The 20,114-nt window shown below is 39.2% G+C and overlaps 1 protein-coding gene across 4 annotated transcripts; it reads right to left on the bottom strand.

Moving 5' to 3' along the window:
* Positions 1-1,568: 1,568 nt before the first annotated feature.
* ASB9 (ankyrin repeat and SOCS box containing 9) lies at positions 1,569-17,335 on the bottom strand. 4 transcript variants are annotated; one of them, XM_042458192.1, is made up of 8 exons: positions 17,176-17,335; positions 16,859-17,028; positions 9,541-9,620; positions 7,988-8,095; positions 7,218-7,368; positions 5,903-6,037; positions 5,014-5,239; positions 1,569-1,736 (listed from the first exon to the last, which is right to left on the bottom strand). In XM_042458192.1, the coding sequence occupies exons 2-7, from the start codon at positions 16,950-16,952 to the stop codon at positions 5,037-5,039; spliced, it is 771 nt and encodes a 256-aa protein (XP_042314126.1). In that variant the 5' UTR covers positions 16,953-17,028; positions 17,176-17,335; the 3' UTR covers positions 1,569-1,736; positions 5,014-5,036. The 4 variants fall into 4 exon arrangements, with proteins under 4 accessions (XP_042314126.1, XP_042314124.1, XP_042314125.1 ...); XM_042458190.1 differs by having other exon boundaries at positions 5,048-5,239; XM_042458191.1 differs by having other exon boundaries at positions 5,048-5,239; positions 17,122-17,200.
* Between the last annotated feature and the right edge of the window lie 2,779 nt (positions 17,336-20,114).

Below are 20,114 nucleotides of genomic sequence, written 5' to 3'. Positions count from 1 at the left end.
CCTCCGGGGGCCAGGACTCCTCCTCTTTGCTGGTCCCTGATGGGGCCCCAGGCCCTGTCAGAGGCCGGGAAAGAGCCATCGGGGGCTGCCAGCGCTGGAGGCCTCCCCCTCTTTGCCGGCCCCTGACGGGGCCCCAGGCCCCGTCAGAGACCGGCAAAAAAGTCCTAGAGGCCTGCAGCCACCGGCGGAGCCCTCTTGGAGGGCCCCAGCGACAGCATCGGGCCTGCTAGAGGCCGCCACCAATGGCAGCGAAGTCTCGCGCAACCTTTCCTGTGGTCGCGTGAGACTTCACCTCTAGGGGAGAGAGGCAGGCCAGCTCCAACAGGCCTGCCTGGAAGAAGACAAGCCCTCCTTTCAGCCACCCTCTTGAGGGAGAGAGAGGCAGGCTAGCTCCAAGAAGCCAAGCCCTCCCTCCAGTCCATCTCCCTTGGTCCAGGCCTCAGAGGGAGAGAAAAACCAGTGGACCTCATCCCCTTTCCCACCACCATTCCCTTCTCCTTTTGTGTCGTGTCTTTTTAGATTGTAAGCCTGAGGGCAGGGAACCGTCTAATTAAAAAGATTGTATGTACAGCGCTGTGTAAATTTACAGCGCTGTATAAATAAAAGTTAATAATAATAATAGGCCGCCACCATTTTTTTCTCAAAATGGCGGCGAAGTCTCGTGCGACCCCAGAAAAGGTCGCATGAGACTTCGCCACCATTTTGGGAAATAAAATGGTGGCGCCCAGAGCGGCGAAAAGCCGCAATTGGCAGCGGCGGTGGCAGGAGTTGGCAGGGGCTGGCTGGAAGGCCTCCGCGGGCCGCATGCGGCCCGCAGGCTGGAGGTTGCCAACCCCTGCCCTAAATTGTGGAATAGTCTACCAGAAGAGATCCATCTTATTACCACCTTAGACATCTTTAAGAAGGCACTTAAGATGTATCTCTTTCGGTGGGCTTATCCACCAGATTTTGTATAGAGACTATGGATAAGGCTCCACCCTAACTATGATGGTATAATGATTTGACGATTGGATATTTTAAGGAACTTAATAGGGATATATAATTCAGTATTAGTATTTTATAGATTTTTGGCTTGTATGTATTATTTTATTGATGAAATCCCACTTTGATCCTTGGGAAAGGCGGGATATATAAATAAAATTATTATTATTATTATTATTATTATTATTATTATCATCATCATCATCATCATCATCATCATCATCATCATCATCATCATCATCATTTTATACATATATTAGTTTTGTTGTTAAGCAATTCTATGCAACCAAACTTGGTGACAACCCAGCTTTGGTGTTTGTGCTATGCTGTTGCTGTTGTGTGCGTGCCTTCAAATCATTTCCAATTTAGGGCGAGCCTAAGGTGAACTTATCACAGGGTTTTCTTGGTTAGTTTCTTCAGAGGGGATATTGCCATTGCCATTCTCTAAGGTTGAAAGAGTGTGACTTGCTCAAGGTCACCCAGTGGGTTTCCATGGCCAAGCCAGGATTCAAACCCTGGTCTCCCAGTGTTCTAGTCCAAAATTCAAACCATTACACCGAGTTATATACTGTACAAATAAACATGGATAAGAAACAAAACTTTAATAAGCCACTAGAAAACAGAAAACTTTTAAAGATACAAGAGAAACCGTTTCAGCTCATCTGGTAAAAGAAGTTCATTTGTTCTTTGTTGTCTTTTGGATCCCAAGTATCTCCATATACATAGGCGGCATAACTGCATCAAGGAAAAGGGCCCTGTAAAAGGGAGGGGGGATGTTGAAGAAACAAGCAAGATATTATTGACTTAATATTGGTTTTCCATAATCAGTTTGATCTGCATAACAAGGCCAGCTTTTATTCTTATAACCCCGAGTAGGTACATGGCAAGAAAACAATTTTAAATGCTCAGGTCTCCCACAATATTTGGAAGCTTTCAGGCCCTCCACACTTAGAATGGCTTGTCCATGACCATCCCAACCTAAAGATGAGAAGATCAAAATCAAATTATCATGTTACAAAAAGAAGAAGCTACAAGAAAAACAATGCAATTAAGTGAGTTATAAAAAAGGTTACTAAAAGGAAATCTACTCTGAAACAATAACAGAGATGCAATTGTCTTGATGTTTTGCCACCAAAATATTCTGTACTTCTTTGTATTTAATGCAACACTTCCTCCTTTTTGATGTAAAGCAAAAATTGAGCTAGTAAATAGCCATTTAACCCATTATGAACAGTAAGGGAGATCCTATTTAACACATCTCAGCCATGGATAGATAAAACAGTGGATAGATCAAGGACACTATCATCACAATGGAAACTGGATAAAATCTGATGTAAACAAGTTACATGCTAAAACTCTGTTTTGGATGCATTACCCCAATATGAACAAAGAAAATTGACATCCCAACCTCAAATATGACATAAGATTTGAATGTGAGCAGAGTGTACATTTTGGATCATCCCAAAGACTTTTTTTTCAACATTATATTTTTAAAAAAACATTCTAGGTATTCAGACTGCTTAGACTTTACCACATGAGGATAGACAGAGAGATTTTAACAGCATAAAAGCATCTTGGATCAGTAATTATCACACAATATTGTGTCCATCCTACTGTTGCCCTGCATTCCATTTAGTACTGTAGTGCATTTTTCATTAACATGCCAAACCTGTCAATTCCTTGTCATGTCACTTCTGTAGTGCAGCTGCACAGGTGCAAAAGGTCTTTTCACTTCAGTTTTTGCATTACAACAGTCACGTGGCAGGCCAGAGCCTGATTTTCCTCCTCTCTCCCCCTCCTGCTCACTATTGCAAAGCAATGTAGTGCCTCTGTGCCTGTTGGATTTTTAATTTTATTTTTATATTTGCTGTGTCTGCATAATGCTAAAATGAATATAATTTTAATCATTTTTACGAGTTATGCAAACACAGCAAAATTAAAAATAAATAAACCAAGAAACACAGTGTTAGTGTGCTTTGGAATAGCAAGCAGGAAGGGGAGAGGAGAATTGGGCCCCCTCATGGCACTACTGGTTGTAATACTGGAATTGCAGCAAAAAGGCTTATCACACCTGGGATGGTTTCAAAGCAGTGCAGTCATGCAAAAGAAGAGAGGTGTGATAAGAAACATTTTCAAAGAGGTATGTTCCTGTTTCCTTTCATAAAGCAAATGCTGCGAGACATGAGGCTGGTGTGATAATGTCCATTATCTCAGTAATTATATCTGCAATTGGACATAATCCAATATCCTATTCTGACAGATCCTGATTTCCAAAAAGGAAGATAACCCATTGCTGGGTAAATGTAAATTAACCATAGTTGCTGTTTATTTGTATGAGTTGACTTTATAGGACAGCATGAGTGTGTCAAAACAGGAAATCAGAACTCCCATTGCAAAGTACAGCATGTCATTTTATCACCACACTGAGTGTGGTCATTCAGCATCACCACTGAGCTCTAATTTAGCAGTTATATTGTTTTTCAGCAACTGTGAGATGAATTTAAAGAATCGTTCAAAGCCTGATAATCAAAGATGGCTAATGGAAGTTTAAAGATTCTTTTGCTGGTGAAACTTGTGCTGGCTTTCAAAGTATTTTTCAAGAATTTAATGCAATATACAGATAGCAAGTGGTAAATTATACACAGTGATTTATTTATGCCTTGGGGATTATTTGATACCTCATGCACAATCCTGACTAAAATAATCTACGATTAAGCATATCAAGCCTACACAGGTACACCTTAGTTAACAAAATAGGTGTGTTCCTGGGCATTACTTCTTTAACAGAAAATGTGGCACCTGAAATAGAAATAATCTGGAAATAATAAAGTTACTATATTCCCCAAAAAGAAGAACAATTTTAATGTTACAGCAAATTCTTTATTCAAAACTAATAATATGCATGCACGAAATGAAAAACACAGGTCAAGAAAGGACTGCGTAAGTAAACAAAAGCACTTTATCTTCTAGTGACTGCTTGTAAAATTCCTTTCAAAATCCATCCAGGGATGATTTTTTCTTTCATGAGCCTTTGCTAATCTGATTTCCATTTTTGGTGGCCAGATATATGTAGGCTTATCTGTCTTTGTCTCCCTGTTCATGCATGTTCAGTAAGGGATTCTGCCCAAAGCTGTAGTTATTACTTTCCTTGCTGTCATCACAGATATGCAGCTACAGTGAAATCAGCTGGAGCAAAATCCCATTTTTCCCAGATCAAGTTTATTGCATTGTCTACTGCAGAAAGTACTGCCAAAGCCCAGTGCTGAAAGTCTCTGCCTCTCCAGCTCTCCCTCACCATCCTCCCAATGCTGATGCTGCTAAAAAAAACTACAGCTAGACATACATCAGGGAGGAACGTGGACTGGGCAGGCACAAAAAGACTTTGCCAAGAGGAGTTTCTTTGTAAGAGGCATTGTTAACTTAGATACACATGTATAACAAGTCTTCAAATTGTTTAATATGTGACTCATTCACTAGGTTTGTTTTAATTAAACAACAAACAAACGTCACTATCCCCATTTACACTGTATACAGTGAGTACACAATGCATGGAAATTATGCAAGTCTGTTTTGATGGGCATACAATGTATTTGCTGAGCATAAGTGTATGCCAGGTGGAATACTGCTACTATGAACAATTTTGCAACAGGTACCTTTTAGTAAGACATTCATATATGTTTTCCAGATATGAGGGTATGTGCTTAGTGAAGGTATATGAAGATTTTCTTCTGCCTAGCATTTACCTATTGTAACATTTCAGTGTCATGTTACAAACCAGGCATGGATTAGAATTATATTACCAATCAAGGCTTGGTTCTTAGAAAAAAACACCTTGTTCCATTTTCTTTTCAGATCCAGATCCATGTATACTCCCATTGTTTAATGTAACATCAAAAACAAACTTGCGACATCAGCGGTCCTAACTAAATGGTGAGATTTGCAGGGGATTTTCTTTGAGCACATAATGGCAAACATTATCACTGCCAGAGTTAACAAGAGTCTTTTCAAAAGCTGCTTCAACTTCTTACATACTTTGATTTTGAACAAGACAAAGATTAATGGGCACCTTCTCTCTGCAGAAATATCTGTGCAAGTGAGCTGCTTGGTGAAACTAGCTCTGTTGGTTTTTTGCCCTCAGCATTCCTGGCTCTTGTGTTTGCTCCAAAGTCAAGAAGCAAATGCACCATATCAGCATTGGAAGTTTGAGCAGCCATATGGAGAGGGGACTCTAGACCTTTCCCAGTGTTTGCACTTGCTCCTGCAACAAAGAATTCAAAATAATTACAAATAAATAATTGCTAGAAAGTTCCCCAAGGATCATTTAAGGACCACAATCTTCTAAATATGTTTAGATTAAAACTGAAAGTGGATGCCAGTCTCCTTTTGTACTGAGCATTATAACCAAGATATCATGGGTACAGAAAGTAGCAAAGACCCATCAGTATCTTGACACAGTATAGTTCCCAGATATCTTAGTTAAAAAAAAAAAACACTGTTAAATGCCCTTTAGACTACACAAGGATCCAGGCTCAAAAGAATGAGTTTCCTAGTACAGGATAAGTCTCCCTTATCCAGAATTCTGAAATATTCTGGAAACCAAAACTTTGTTCATGGATGGCTGAGACAGTGAGACTTTGCTTTCTGGTGGTTCAATACACACCAACTTTGTTTCATGAACAAAATTATTTAAAATCTTGCTTAAAATTACCTTCAGCCTTTCTGTATAAAGTGTATATGATACATAAATTAATTCTGTGTTTTGACTTGGGTGTCATCTCCAAGAGATCTCATTATTTATGTATATGCAAATACAGGTATTCCAAAATCCTCCAAAAATTCAAAATCCAAAACACTTCTGAACCATTTCGGATAATAAAGACTCAACCTGTAGTATATAGGATATAACTTGTTAAAGAATTACCTGACTCAAGTAATTTTTTGGCACAGTCCACTTGCTGGTTCTCACAAGCAATATAAAGTGGAGTACCAAGGTGTTTTATGTTGTGATCAATATTGACTCCATGAGATACAAGGGCCTCTACACATTTAGTGTGACCTGTTAAAGGATTACATAGTTAAAATTCAAATTATTTGCACTGGATAATTAAACACTGTAGCCCAGAATCACAGCAGTTGAAAATTTGTAGACTCACAATCTTTTCAAATTAGTCCAGTATTTCCTAGCCTTCCCTACACAACTGGGACCATTCTCTTAAAAAGCAGGGAGGTTGCATGGAGATATACCACTAAAATATGGTTCGGTGTTATGAAAAACAAGTCTAGTGTTTTTCCACATGATTGCTCTCTCCTCCTCCTTGGCAGCATGCTTATAAGAATAATTAAGTGACAGTTGTAAAGTATTGTAGTGATACTTAGTTATTGGGGAAAGAAATTAATTGCAAATGTCTATTTATTACCAGTTACTCCCCAGCAATGCTTCCACATGTTATCCAAACAATAAATTCTGGTTAATTTAAATTTAATAAGGTACCTTCATGAACTAAGGTTTGAAGTTGGTTTGCTTCTAGAAACTACTGTTAAAATTAAAAACAGTTTGTATAGTTTCAGATGACACGCAAGCTACATATATCAAAAATGGAAGAAATCCATTACATGAGTTATATAACCTGGGGCCCAAACAGACAGGCCAAATGAAGTGGCTTCTGGCCGGTTTGGAGGCATGCTGTTTAAATGACGCATGCTTCCAAAGTGGCCAGAAGCCGCACCGGAGCAAAAAAGAAGCCAGGACAGCCTGATTCCTGGCGGTGTTGGTCAGCCCCTGCGTCAACAGCCTGTCTTGGAAGCAGGCCGTGCAGACAGTGGGCTTCGGGCTGGAGGAGATTCAGGTTGCACTTTCATGCCCATCTGTTCCACGGCAAATACTCTGAACTTGATACAGCTTAAAAGGAGAATGGATGGGACAAAGCTCCCAAGAATGACTTGCCTTGCAAGGCCCAGGAGCAGAATAAATATGCCTCTCACCAAACCAGAGTGAAACCTACATCCAGGTCACTTTGGCCAGGTACACCAGCCAATGAGTTCAAACCTAGGTTTAAACTCATGAGCTGACAGTTTCTGCTTTTCCCAGGGGTCACATGAAGTTGTGCAGGTTGCTGGGAAGGGGTCTCTGCCATGACGGACATCCCCAATGCTTGCTTTGCCCAACCTAACCATCTTTCTTGTTTCAGCAGCATGCTTCATGTTATCATGTAACTGACATCTCTTGACAGGCTTACCTCTCTTAGCAGCTTCATGGATAGGTGATGCCAGGTCACATACTGGATGTGGGCTGGCTCCATGTTCCAGTAGCAGATTTACACAATCTGTACTGCCACTGATACAAGCATTGAACAAAGGTGTGTTCCAGTCAACAGTAGCTGCATTTACCTTAAGGAAGGAATGTTGTTTTAAAAAAACAAATGAACAAACAATGGACTTAAGACTGGGATATAGTCATGCAACATGTTTATTAGGCACCACAGCTTAGTACCATAAACAGTGCAGAGCTTTGGCAAATGAAAAAAAATCAAGAAAAAACAACTATAACAAGTTTTAAATTTATAGCAAGCCAGAACTTTTGTCCCCTCTTCCATGTTAAGATTCAGCCCCAAGAACATAATTAACAGAGTATATGTGAGCATTATCAGCGTGTGTTTTGCTTATGGCAAAATCATCATGCCCCGTTCCCTTAAATCTAGTATCAGAGGGAATTATTTCCTCAGGTAACTCTTTTATTTGAAATTAACTGTTCCTACCAATTAGCTACAATACCACAGATAGAATACGAAATTCCACAGTATTTATTCTAATTCATGTTTTAAGATTGGGCAGATTGGGCATCAAGCAAGATCCTCTGACACACACACACACAACATCAGGAAATGGCAAAATGGAATGAGATGGAAGTTTTGGATTGACTCACTTTTATGAGCTATAAACGGGCTCTGAATAAAGTTCCTTCTTTTTTCCACATGTACCAAAACCTTAGTTAAATTTCATTACTTACATGGGCCCCATGTTTCAACAAAATGCTGGCACAAGCAGAATATCCACCTAGGCAAGCTTCGTGGAGAGGAGACACACAATCTGCAGTCATGAGATTCACACTGGTTCCCTGGCATAATAGAGGAAGTAGTAATTAGGAGCTCATACCGATGGTTCTTTGAAAACCTGGAATATTTTATGTTGTCAGATCAACACATCCATCACTGACTGGTATTAGGCAACCTAGTTCTCATTACTCTAGCGAAGGGTAATTTTGACAGCTGTTTACTTTTTGGTTCACTTAAAGGTCATTCTAGAACTAAAACTGCTGATGTTAACATTTTATTTTATTTTTGCAATGTTATCTCTACAGGATGCACCTGTTTCTTGATAACATTGTGCCTTAGGAACTGCAGGAACCAGATGCTATGCAAGTGTAGTGAAAAGATTTTTTAATTAATTATCTCTAACTATATTCGTTCTTTTTGGTAAGCTTTTTATAAGAAAAGAGACAACGAGAAAGCAATCCTGAGGACACTTATTAGGGAACAAACCCACAGAACGTAATGAGATTTACTTCTGTGCAAACATGCCTAGGATTGCTCTGTATTGTATATTTACATATGTAAAGCAATAGAATAGAAGAAAGGGCTTCTGACTGATAGAACTGGACATATTTACACGTTTTCCAAAAAGGTCAGTGGAACAGCAGAAAGGCTTTTTGACTGGAGAAATGGAAAGCCTTTCATCTTTATGTATTCTGTGCACTTTTAAAGGCTTGAAATACTACAAATGTCATTAGAAAAACCGTATGCGAGTTATTTTGAGACAAAATGTGGAAACCATTTGTTAATGTTTAATTATACAAATGTGGAAATTCCATTGTGGCTCATCCAAGACAATCATAGATGTAAATGGGTATCCAATCTTTTTTCTAAAACCAATAAAGTGGTTAAGAATTATCCTAGGTAAGAATATGGCATTGCTTCACAATGTTAACTGCTGTTATATTTATTTAAAAAACAAGGAGAGAAAAGAATGTTTTCTTAAAGAGGTCTTCAAAGACATCAAGCTTAACTTTTAACAGTTAAGTTGACTGGACTTTTTAACATCAGCAATGGGACAATATCTTCCCTTTTATCTGAGGACAACAGTCTAGTTTAGGGGGTGGAAGCAGGCTGCCTGGAACACATACCTTTGTACTCCAACAAAGAAGAAAAGCCTCTCTGTTCCCATTACCACCTCCACCCCACCCAACATATGCTACTAGCTTCAATCTGCCTAATGGTAGCACTGGCTCTGAAAGGGGAGAGGCATACAAACTCCATTCTAGAGAGAGCAGGAAGGCTATTTCATGTTCCAAGGCAGATTTTTTAATAAAATCCCAACGTGTTGTTTTTAAAAAAATTCCCTTGTAAGACTATCTTTCTTTGGAGATGCTGTGTTATATCTCTTCTCAAGGTCAAAGCACACGACAGCCCTTGCTACCTTACCTGCACAAAATAGAGTGTGCTTTCAAGAGAAGGCTTAATGAGCAAGGCAAACTGAATGTTTATCTCCCTAATAGCACAATACCTGATTGATGAGTTTCTTCAGAGCAAGCAGTCGCCCATGTAGGGAGGCATCATGTATAGGAGACCAGTCGGAAACAAAATCTGCCCAGAGATGGAAAAAAACAAGGTTTGGAAAGAAGAATGTAATTCAATCAGGTTATCTTCATTTGCATGGTAAATCTCACTCCGGCTAATAGAATTCTTACAGGTTATGGATATCTGTGTGTTTGTTCCATTTTAAATAAGCAGACACAACACTGCTTTGTTTTTTTAGTCTGCCAGCCTTATCACTCAGGCCTATGTCATTCAGGAAAAGGCCAAAATATCCCAGGTAAAGAAAGAGATAAAAGTTTCAAAGTTAGTCAAACCACTGTCTACTCACTTTTACATGCCTTCTGCCAGCTGCCACGCTGCTCCCAACAACTAGGGACTTTATCATACATAGGGAAAATCGGAGGTTTAAATGGGCATTATCCAGCAATATTTGTGCAATCACAGTGAAGATTTTCACATGCATCACGATTAAAGATGTCTTATCCCAGGAATAACCAGCAAATAACCAGCAACAATTCATTCATGGGGAAATCCCATGAATGATTTGTTGCTGGTTGTTCCCTGGTTATTCCCAGGACAAGTCATCTTTAATCACGATGGTGTGTGAAAATCTTTACCGTGATCACATGAATATCACTGGATAATACCTGTTCAAACCCCTGATTTTCTCTGTGTGATAAAGTCCTAGGACATTGTTGTTAGCTGGGCTTCCCACTATGCCCTCTGTATGACAATATAAGGAAAAGGCAAAAGCCAACCAGACTCCCTGGGAAGGATTAAGGGTATGGTTAATTCGCACACTGAAAACTAATGAGATATGAAAGTACAGTGGGCCCCTTATATACGCAGGGGATCCATTCCGGATCCATCGCGTATGCCAAAAAACGAGAGATCTCAAGTCCTGTTTGTTTCAATGGCTGTGTGTGCCATTGTAACATCTGGGGCTTGCCGTCCACATGAGCTTAGAGCCGTGGATGGCAAGCCCACGGATGGGGCGCGCAAGCTGTACTTAATTTTGGTGGGTTTTTATCAAAGATCTTGATGCTGCTAAATCACAACCCCCAACATTTCTCACAAATGTTCACGGTTGCTGGGATTGCTGGGAGTTACAGTTCCACCAAATCTGGAAGGTCACATGATGCCCACCCCATACTGTTGCCTGATCTGAGATTCCAAGGCTGGTGATCCAGGAGGAAACCGTTGGTGTCATGAGGACAGACTCTAGTTATGTCAATAAACATCCATCACAGGAAACCTCAGTTTCTTCCTTCCTCCCTAGTAAATATATGGGAAGCTAATCCAGGGATCAGAAGTAGCTGTATTAGTGTGTTGGTGCAAAAACTACAAGACGTTTTGTGGTACTTTAAAGACTAATAAGATTTATTTATTTGTTTGTTTGATTGATTGATTGATTTATATCCTGCCTTTCTCCCAAAATAAGATTCAAAGTGGCTTACCATAATTTTAAAAGGATACAACTAAAACATTAATTACAAAAGTTGAAAAATAAATTAAGTAATACTAGTATTAGTTTTAACTGGGATGTTCTCCAGCACGTTTCATCAGATATACTTGGAATACTGCATGTGGATAGGGAAGATGTAATCTTTATCCCAGCTGTTTCCTCCCCCCCCCCCCAATATTCTTTGTAATGAAATAATTTCCTGAATTCTTTATTGTTTTGACTTTTCTCTGCCCCCTTTTTGTGTCTTTTGCTCAGAGATCATAGCCAGCAGAGCAGTTATGTCACCAGACTGCTTTGTCAGTAGACCTCTGAAAACATTTCTGCCAGTAGAAAAGGCTTGTCCCTTATCCTAGCCACCTACGGCTGCCATAAATTGCAGTGTTACTCCAAGGAATTTTATCCAACAGCCTCTTCACTCCACTCAGAGCATTATTCCATGTTTGGACTGAAGCATGGTTTTGTCGTGACTTCTGGCCTCTGAGGACACATGCAGCATTTAAATAGCATACCTCCAAAGTGACCCGAAGCAGCTTTATTTTGGCCTATCTGTTCAGGCCCTATGGTATCAGAAAAACACCAAATTCTGATGTTAGTTTGTGTAAGCGTGGCTTGTAAATATCTCCAAGGATCAACATCAACTAAGTGAACCCTTTGTCTATATTTAACTGCTGCAGAGATATCTCCTAATCCAGTGGTTCTCAAATGGTGGGGAGGGACCTCCCCTGGGGGGGCACAAGAGTTGATCAAGGGGGTAGAAGACTTGGAGGCCCTAATTCATCCACCTACTCTTCTTTTCAAACCTTTTTAAGTGTAAAATTTACAGATGCATTGAGTTAAATATTGCATTTACATTAAAACTATACTAATTTGAATCATGTTATTTCCTTATAAAATGTTAAAATATGAACATACGTGAATGTGTGAATGAACATGAGCACATTAAATAAACAAAATATTTTTATTCCTATACTATATTGAGTGGGGGGGGGGGGAGGGAAACCATATGAAAAAGGGGGGGGGGGTCCCAAGAGTAAAATATCTGAGTACACTGTCCTAATCTCAACTGCCAACCCAGAGACAGAGGTGTACATAGAAGAAAAATCAGCAATAAAACTTGCCATCATCTGTCTATTTTTATGGCTAGTGGTGCAATGAAGGCTACTGCTTTCTCTTCTCTCTTCAAAGTAGCTCTCCAGAAAAGCAGATCCATGACCACAAGCCTACAATATTGTTCTTAACTAGGCCATTGATCCCCTTGACTTACTGGTGAAAGAGTAATGTTTTGCAATGGATCAGAGTACAGAGGACTATAGGCAGAGTCAAACTGTTCCAAGGTTTCAAAAATATTTAAACACAAATATCAAAACAGGCTAATGCCAACAAGACCAGAATGGTAGTAGTAGTAATAGTAGTAGTAATAATAATAATAATAATTTACATGAACATCTCTCTCTCTCTTTTAAAGGAAAGTAAATCCTTAATGCAGACTGCACAACTTGGAAGTAGGTAAGGGCCAAAATTAAAACGGGTTAAAGTTCTTCGTGCTGCAAATAGGTTTTTAGCGGCTCACTTTCCAAGTAAAGGTATAATTAATCATTAAACTATTATGCAAATAAACCATAATATAAAAAAGGGAAATTTCAATTAATATCAGGCCCAAAACACACTGCAGAAATAATGCAGTTTGACACCGCTTTAACTGCCCTGGCTCAGTGCTAGGAAATCCTGGGAATTGTTGTTTGTTGTGGTACTAGAGCTCTCTGACAGAGAAGGCTAAATATCTCAGAAAAATACAATTCCCAGAAGTCCTTAGCATTGAACCAGGACAGTTAAAGCGGTGTCAAACTGCATTATTTCTACAGTGTGCTTTGGCACTTATTAATTAAGATTTTTACTTATGAAATAACATTAATGTTTAAGAAATTACTTTGCTAAGTGATACAAGTTTTAATACGCTTTTAAGGTTTTCTTACTGTTTACAACATTTAGTTAATGGGATGTTTTGTCAGCAATCAGTTTATTGTACCCTGGAATCATATTTGAAATGGATGTTTTCATAGGGTTGATCATTACCTAGTTATCAAGGATCTAGAGCAGACACAAGTGGTTGCATAGAATATGGACACTTTATCTGTAACCTGGGAATTTTGATCTGAAAAGAGGGGGGAAAGATAGTATTCATATGATTTACCGGGGTGGGTTTTTTTGTGGGGTTTTTTTTTTTTTTTTTAGAATAAGAGCGATTAAAATGCTGCAAATATCACAATAAAAGGAACTAAAATTAGAATGTGCCCACTTCTCCATCACATGGGAGCATGTGATATTTCCCTTTAAAGTGCAGATAGTGGGAAATTAAAGTAGATTACTACAAATGGCTTTTTAAACTGGGGAGTTTTTAAAATGAAAGTCCTCTGATAGTAAAGTTCCTTTTACAAGGTTTTTTTTAATGCTTGCCTAGTTCTTTTTCTCCCTACTCATCCTCCATTTAGCTGGAAGTTTTTTTGGCAGCATTGGCTTTGGAAGGATGGTGAAGGATTGATCAGGAGTAAAGCTGCGCTGTGGAGGAGGCTTGTGATGTGAACTCTACCTGACTGGGCATTAGCAGCCAGCCACCACATATCCCACAGGAAGCTGTCCCACTGGAAATTGCTTGGCGGGCTGCATGCATTCCCCGGACCTTAATGTTTGAAGTTCTGTTTTAAAACTTTCCTCAATTCAGAGAACGTCTTTGTCTTCTGTCATTACTGGCATTGGACTAAGTTGGATGAATTCAGTTTTACTAAGAGTCTGTACAGACCGGCCATTAATATGACGCACGCCCCGACTCCGTCCCCAGGCCAGTGTAATGCCATGTGCCACACCACACAGCATCACAGTGCTCCTCTGGCGCTACATCTAGATCATGCAACGCCAAAGAAGCACCAAAAGCTTTTTGCGGCTTTTTGCGCCACGAAAAGGCGAGATCGGGGCCGTGGAGTGCAGTTGCCGCGGCCCCCATCTGGCACTAAAAGAGGCGATTGCATGCCCTAAATCCTGGGCAGCTCTTTTGACCTGTCTCTCACCAAATACTCAAAGTCAGTAGTTTGTTTTTAAAATCCTGAATTATAATCCTATGTTATCCAGGATTTTGCATCAATAGCTCAGAGGATGATAAGTATTGATGCTTCACAGGTGGCTGCACAAATGCGGGGGAAACATTGCCATTGAGGCTGTGACATAGAATGTCAAAATACAGTAGAATGTCTGTCAAAAGGAAAAGCTGTCCTGCCTAAGTTGCTTCAGAGCTGGGAGTTTTCACTGGTGACAGATATGGCTTTTTCTACTCCCTGCACTGCTGTTTCTCCCCCAAAAAGGGCCCAGTATTGTGTAACCGAGGATTACACTACTGCAAGTCACTAAGGGTTCCTTTCACACTAAATTAAAGCGTTCTGATTCCACTTTAACTGTCATGGCAGCATCCTATGGAAACCTAAGACACACATGGGGTTGTTGTTATTTTGGGGGGGGAGGTATTTAAAATTCTCAGCAAATCCCAGGATACTATAGGATGGAATTAAAGTGTAGTAAATGTTTCCCTTATTTAAAATGGCAAAATCAAAGTTTGCTTTTTGGAATTTATTTATATAATTTTTAATATTTTCAAACCGTGGATAGTTGAATCTGTGGATACAGAGGACTGGCTGTATAGCACTATGTTTCTCCTATAATTTCCATGGCTGCATCCTCTGGAATAGTTTGGGGGAGCATTCTGGCTGAGAACGCTAAATGCCCCTCCATAAAATGCATAAAATGTTCCAAGTTTCCATAGGATGTTCCCATGGCAATTAAAGTGGCACTACAGTGTACAGATTTGGAGAGGAGGTCTTTTTGTTTGTTTCTAATTTGATGGTACAGACTTAATATGTGTAATATATATGCATTCTGACTTAAATGGATTCATAAATTTGTATCACTCAGACCTATGTTGACAATAACATCAATAAACAGCATGAAGTTTTATTAATAGAAAATGGAAGAGAACCACTCATTTGAGTAAGTGTTAAGGTTAGCCCATCCCCTATTCCAGAAAAATCAACACCCTCTTTCAAAATACAGTATTGCAGTTTTATAGACATTTTATATGAAATATAGATCACACGTGGAAATTGTCACTATAATCCGCCCTCTGTATTCACAGATTTTTTTATCCATGGATTCAATCATCCACAGCTGGAAATTCAAATAAATAAATAATTTCCAAAAAGCAAACCTTGATTTTGTTATTTTATATAAAGGATATCATTTTGTTATGCCATTGTATTCAATGGGACCCGAGCAGCCACATATCTTGGTATCCATGGGGGGGGGGGGGGGGGGGGGCTGGAACCAAACCCCATTGGATACCAAGGGCCTACAGTATTATATTTTTTTACAGGTTGAGACTCCCTTATCTGAAATGGTTGCAACCAAAAGTGTATCGGATTTTTTGGCATATTTGCATATACATAATGAGATATCGTGGAGATGAGAGCCAAATCTAAACTTGAAATTCACTCATGTTTCATATAAACCTTATACGCATAGCTTGAAGGCAACTGTATACATAATATTTGTAATAATTTTGGGCATTAAACAAAGTTTGTGTACCTTGAGCCATCAGAAAGCAGAGACATCACTATTTCAGCCACCCATGTGGACAATTTTGAATGTTGGAATATTTCCACTTTCAGAATTCTGGATAAGGGAGACTCATGCATTCTCAGTGTACAATGGTACTTTCTTTATTCAGGCAAAAAAGAAGATCCCTTCCAAATATCTTACAAACTAAAAAGACTATAGAATAATAGTTACTTCCACCAGTGAAATTCCCATCATCCCCAGCCTGCATGGCCATTGGATGTGAAGGCTGAGGACGATGAAAGTAGTGTTCTAACACATCTAATGCACATTAAGTTGAGGAAAGTTGCTACAGAGTACTGTACAGAGATGAGAAGGTAAGGAAAAAGCCACCACTATTGGTGTGATCACAATCTTATTATAGTAAAATACACTATGCATTGTCAGTATACAACTATTTAATAAAAAAGACACATTCTCAATTAAGATAGCATGTTCAGTTCACAAAATCTGCTAACTATATCTTTAGTCACCTCATTTTTTTAAAAAAATCAGATCATCCATCTATTTGCAAAAAGTCTGTTAAAACAGATCATCTGTTTGCAAAAAGAACATTCTTTACGGCAAACACCAACTGTTGTGTGAAAAATAACTCTCTTCCCCAAAAACAACAACAATACAACTCTGAATCTGGTCATCACAACTATGTCATCTATTTCAAGTATACAGTACTTCTTCACATCTAGTGGCATGGCAATTCCACAAAGCAATTCATGAGTCAGACATTTCTGCTTTTCAGGTTTGTTTGTTTTTTTAACAACCTCTATAGGGATTAGTGTAATTGTGCAGCCTATTCTGTTGTATTAAAAATTTTATAACTCAATCCTATGCATGTCCATTCAGAAGTTAAGTCTCACTGGAATGACAGTACTCAGTGAGTGGAAGGGTACGTTATCCCAGGTAAAACTACATAGATTACAGCCTTTGCACCTTTTCGTATTCCTGCTGTACAGACATGTATTCAAATTTCATTTTTATATTTCTATACTTTATCAATGTCAATCTGCACTGTAAACTACCCAGATCATATATTATCAAGGGCGTCATGCAATTTTTCTAAATAAATACATGGTGGTTAACTATCCTAGCACATCTTCCATGGTCCTTCCATTTCCACTGTGAAAAGTTTCTTCTGGTGCACTATACATAGAGCAATATTACTCACCACCCATCAATGGATTTGGTTGGTAGGCTACATGAGACTGTCTTTCTGATCCCTGTGGCATGTGAGAACTGGCATTTGCTCCTTCCTCGTCCATTGCAAGACTGCTCACTCTGGATACAGTTATTTCACTTCACCGTTTTGAGATCATGTGAGTTCAAATTCCATCTTGCCTGTTTAAAAAAGAAAAACACACATCATGTTCCAATGAGTGATTTACATATTTTTTTTTAAAAAAAGCCATGAGCAGGTAAAAAGAAAAGTACTTAGCAAAAGACTAGGACTTAAATGCAGATCCAGGTCCAGAGCAACCCAAATACCTTGGCATTGCAGTTTAACAGAACACCTCTTTCATTGACTGAATAAAAAAGTGCAAGAAGATTGCAGACATACAGAACAAAGTGAGGGATGTGGCTGATGTCATATCCTTTCCAAAACCATGTCCAATCAGAAAGTCTGCCTTCTTGTTTTTACAAGAGAGGAACTTTTCCCTTGCCAAAATTAAAAAAAACAAGACAGAAAGAGCCAGTTTAACTAGCTCAGCAAACTCTGCCTTCAGGGGATTTATAACAGAAAGAGGGGGAGGGAAAGAGAGAAAGAAAAAAGAGAGGGAGGAAAGGAGGAAGAGTTGACTGCTATCTGTTCTTCCTTTACCACAAATTTAATTTGTTTTTAAGATGTACCACTGCAGGCATTTGAAAACAGCATGTAGAAATGGCACATTGAATTTTTTCCACATAGGAAAGCAGTCACCGCCCAGCACAGAGCAAAAATTGAAACCACATGTTGAAAACACTGTATTTTTCAGCTAGTCCTTTATAACCCACTTGGCAGCATTTCCCAATATAGGCGCCTTCCAGATAGACTGGATTGCAAATTTCATTATGTTGCTTGGGGATAATGGGATGTGTAGCCCAACACAACGAAAAGTAACTAAGGAATTTATCACACGGAGGAAATCCTGCGCAAAAACGGGGGGGGGGGGTTGCGGGTTGATTTTCACACGACGTCATTGTTAAACTAATGTTAACCCGAATGGAAAGTGGAAGGAAGGTAGACGAAAGCCACTCCTTTTTACTTTTGGAAAATCCCGAAAGTCAAAAGGAGAAGCTTCTGTTTACTATCTGTTCAGGTTAACACAAGTTTAATAACAACATTTGTGAAAATCAACCCGCTTTTGTGGGTTTTTTCCTACCTTTTAAATCCCATGTTTGCATGGGATTTCCCCTGTGTGATAAACTCCTAGGTAGGGAAGGGCTGCCCTGTAGGATTAATAAAAACACAATATTGGGCAGGCTTCTTTATTATAATTTTCTGTTTTCTATTTTTAACCAGCTTCAAAATGGAGTTGAAGACCATCCTGTTCAGAGAAGCATTCCCAGACATTGCGTGGTTGTCACTTGCTATCTGATGTTCTTTTTGTTGCCTGTTTTATTGAACCATTTCCTGTATTGCTATGTATTTTATTTGTATTATCCTATCATTTCTTAGATTGTACGCCATAGGCAGGTTTACTCTTTTATATTTGTTGTTTTATGTACAGCGCTGTGCAAATTTACAGCGCTATATAAATAATAATAATAATAATAATAATAATTTCATACCCTACTCGAGGCAATAAACAGTAATGAGTAGTGTGGTTGAGGTCCCATTAAAACCAACACACTCATTGAAATAATAATAATAATAATAATAAATGGTAGCAATAATATTCCCATTCATTCATTTTTCTTCATAGGATTTTTATTTTGTTAAATAGAAACTAGTAAAATGTGTTGGAATAAGGGTTGATGCACAATAATTATTATACAGCCAGCTCTCCTTATCCATGGATTGTTTATCCACGGATTCAAGCATCCATGATGTGGAATTTATAAATTCAAAAAAGCAAACCTTGATTTTCCCATTTTATATAAGAGACACCATTTCATTGTATCATTGTATTTAATGGGACTTGAGTATACACAGATTTTGTTGCCCACAGCATGTGGTGGTATCAAACCCCAGCTGATACCAAGGGCCACTGTATTGATCTATAAGAAAATGGATATGGAAATATGGAACTGTGCAAGAATATAGAAAATAAAAATCAATAAATTTTTTTTAAAAAAACTATTAAGTCCAGGGTGATCCGATGTCCTAACCATAATGGAGGACAACCCTAAATACAGTAAAAGAAAAGATAACAGCTGCTTCGGCACTGCAGCAATAATCTCGGTTGACACCACTTTAACTGCCATGGCTCAATGCTATGAGGGAATTGTAGTTTTCTGAGACATTTCGCCTTCTCTATTAAAGTGCTCTTGTGCCACATCAAACCACAATTCCCAGAATTGCATAGCACTGAGCCATGGTATTTAAAGGGGTGTCTGTATGAATTATTTTTGCAGTGCAGATGTAATCTAAAACTTATTTTATCACCTAAACACAGATGGGGCTATCTTCTGATCTTGGAAGTTAAGCAGGATCAGCCCTGGTTAGTACTTGGATGGGAGACCACTAAGAAATACCAGGTTCTGTAGTATGTAATTCAGAGGCAGGAATGGGGGGGAAACTGAGTATTCCTTGCCTAAGAAAACCCTATGAAATTCAGAGGATTACCATAAGTTGATAGGCAGCTTGAGGGCACACAGACAACCAAACACAAATACAATCCATCATGCGGCAGCTAAAAAGGCCAATGCTATTTTAGGCTGCATCAATAGAAGTATAGTGTCTAGATCAAGAGAAGTAATAGTGCCACTGTATTCTGCTTTGGTCAGGCCCCACCTGGAATATTGTGTCCAGTTCTGGGCACCACAATTCAAAAAGGACATTGAGAAACTGGAGCGTGTCCAGAGGAGGGCGACTAAAATGGTGAAGGGTCTGGAAACCATGCCCTATGAGGAACGACTTAGGTAGCTGGGGATGTTTAGCTTGGAGAAAAGAAGGTTAAGAGGTGATATGATCACCCTGTTTAAATATTTGAAGGGATGTCATATTGATGAGGGAGCAAGCTTGTTTTCTGCTGCTCCAGAGAACAGGACCCGGAACAATGGATGCAAGCTACAGGAAAAGAGATTCCACCTGAACATTAGGAGGAACTTCCTGACAGTAAGGGCTGTTCGACAATGGAATGCACTCCCCCGGAGGGTGATAGAGTCTCCTTCCTTGGAGGTCTTTAAACAGAGGCTGGATGGCCATCTGTCAGGGATGCTTTGATTTGGATTTCCTGCATGGCAGGGGGTTGGACTGGATGGCCCTAGTGGTCTCTTCCAAC

Source organism: Sceloporus undulatus, chromosome 3 (assembly GCF_019175285.1).
Source record: "Sceloporus undulatus isolate JIND9_A2432 ecotype Alabama chromosome 3, SceUnd_v1.1, whole genome shotgun sequence".
Lineage (NCBI taxonomy): Eukaryota > Metazoa > Chordata > Lepidosauria > Squamata > Phrynosomatidae > Sceloporus > Sceloporus undulatus.
This window is presented reverse-complemented; position numbering and strand designations above follow the sequence as displayed.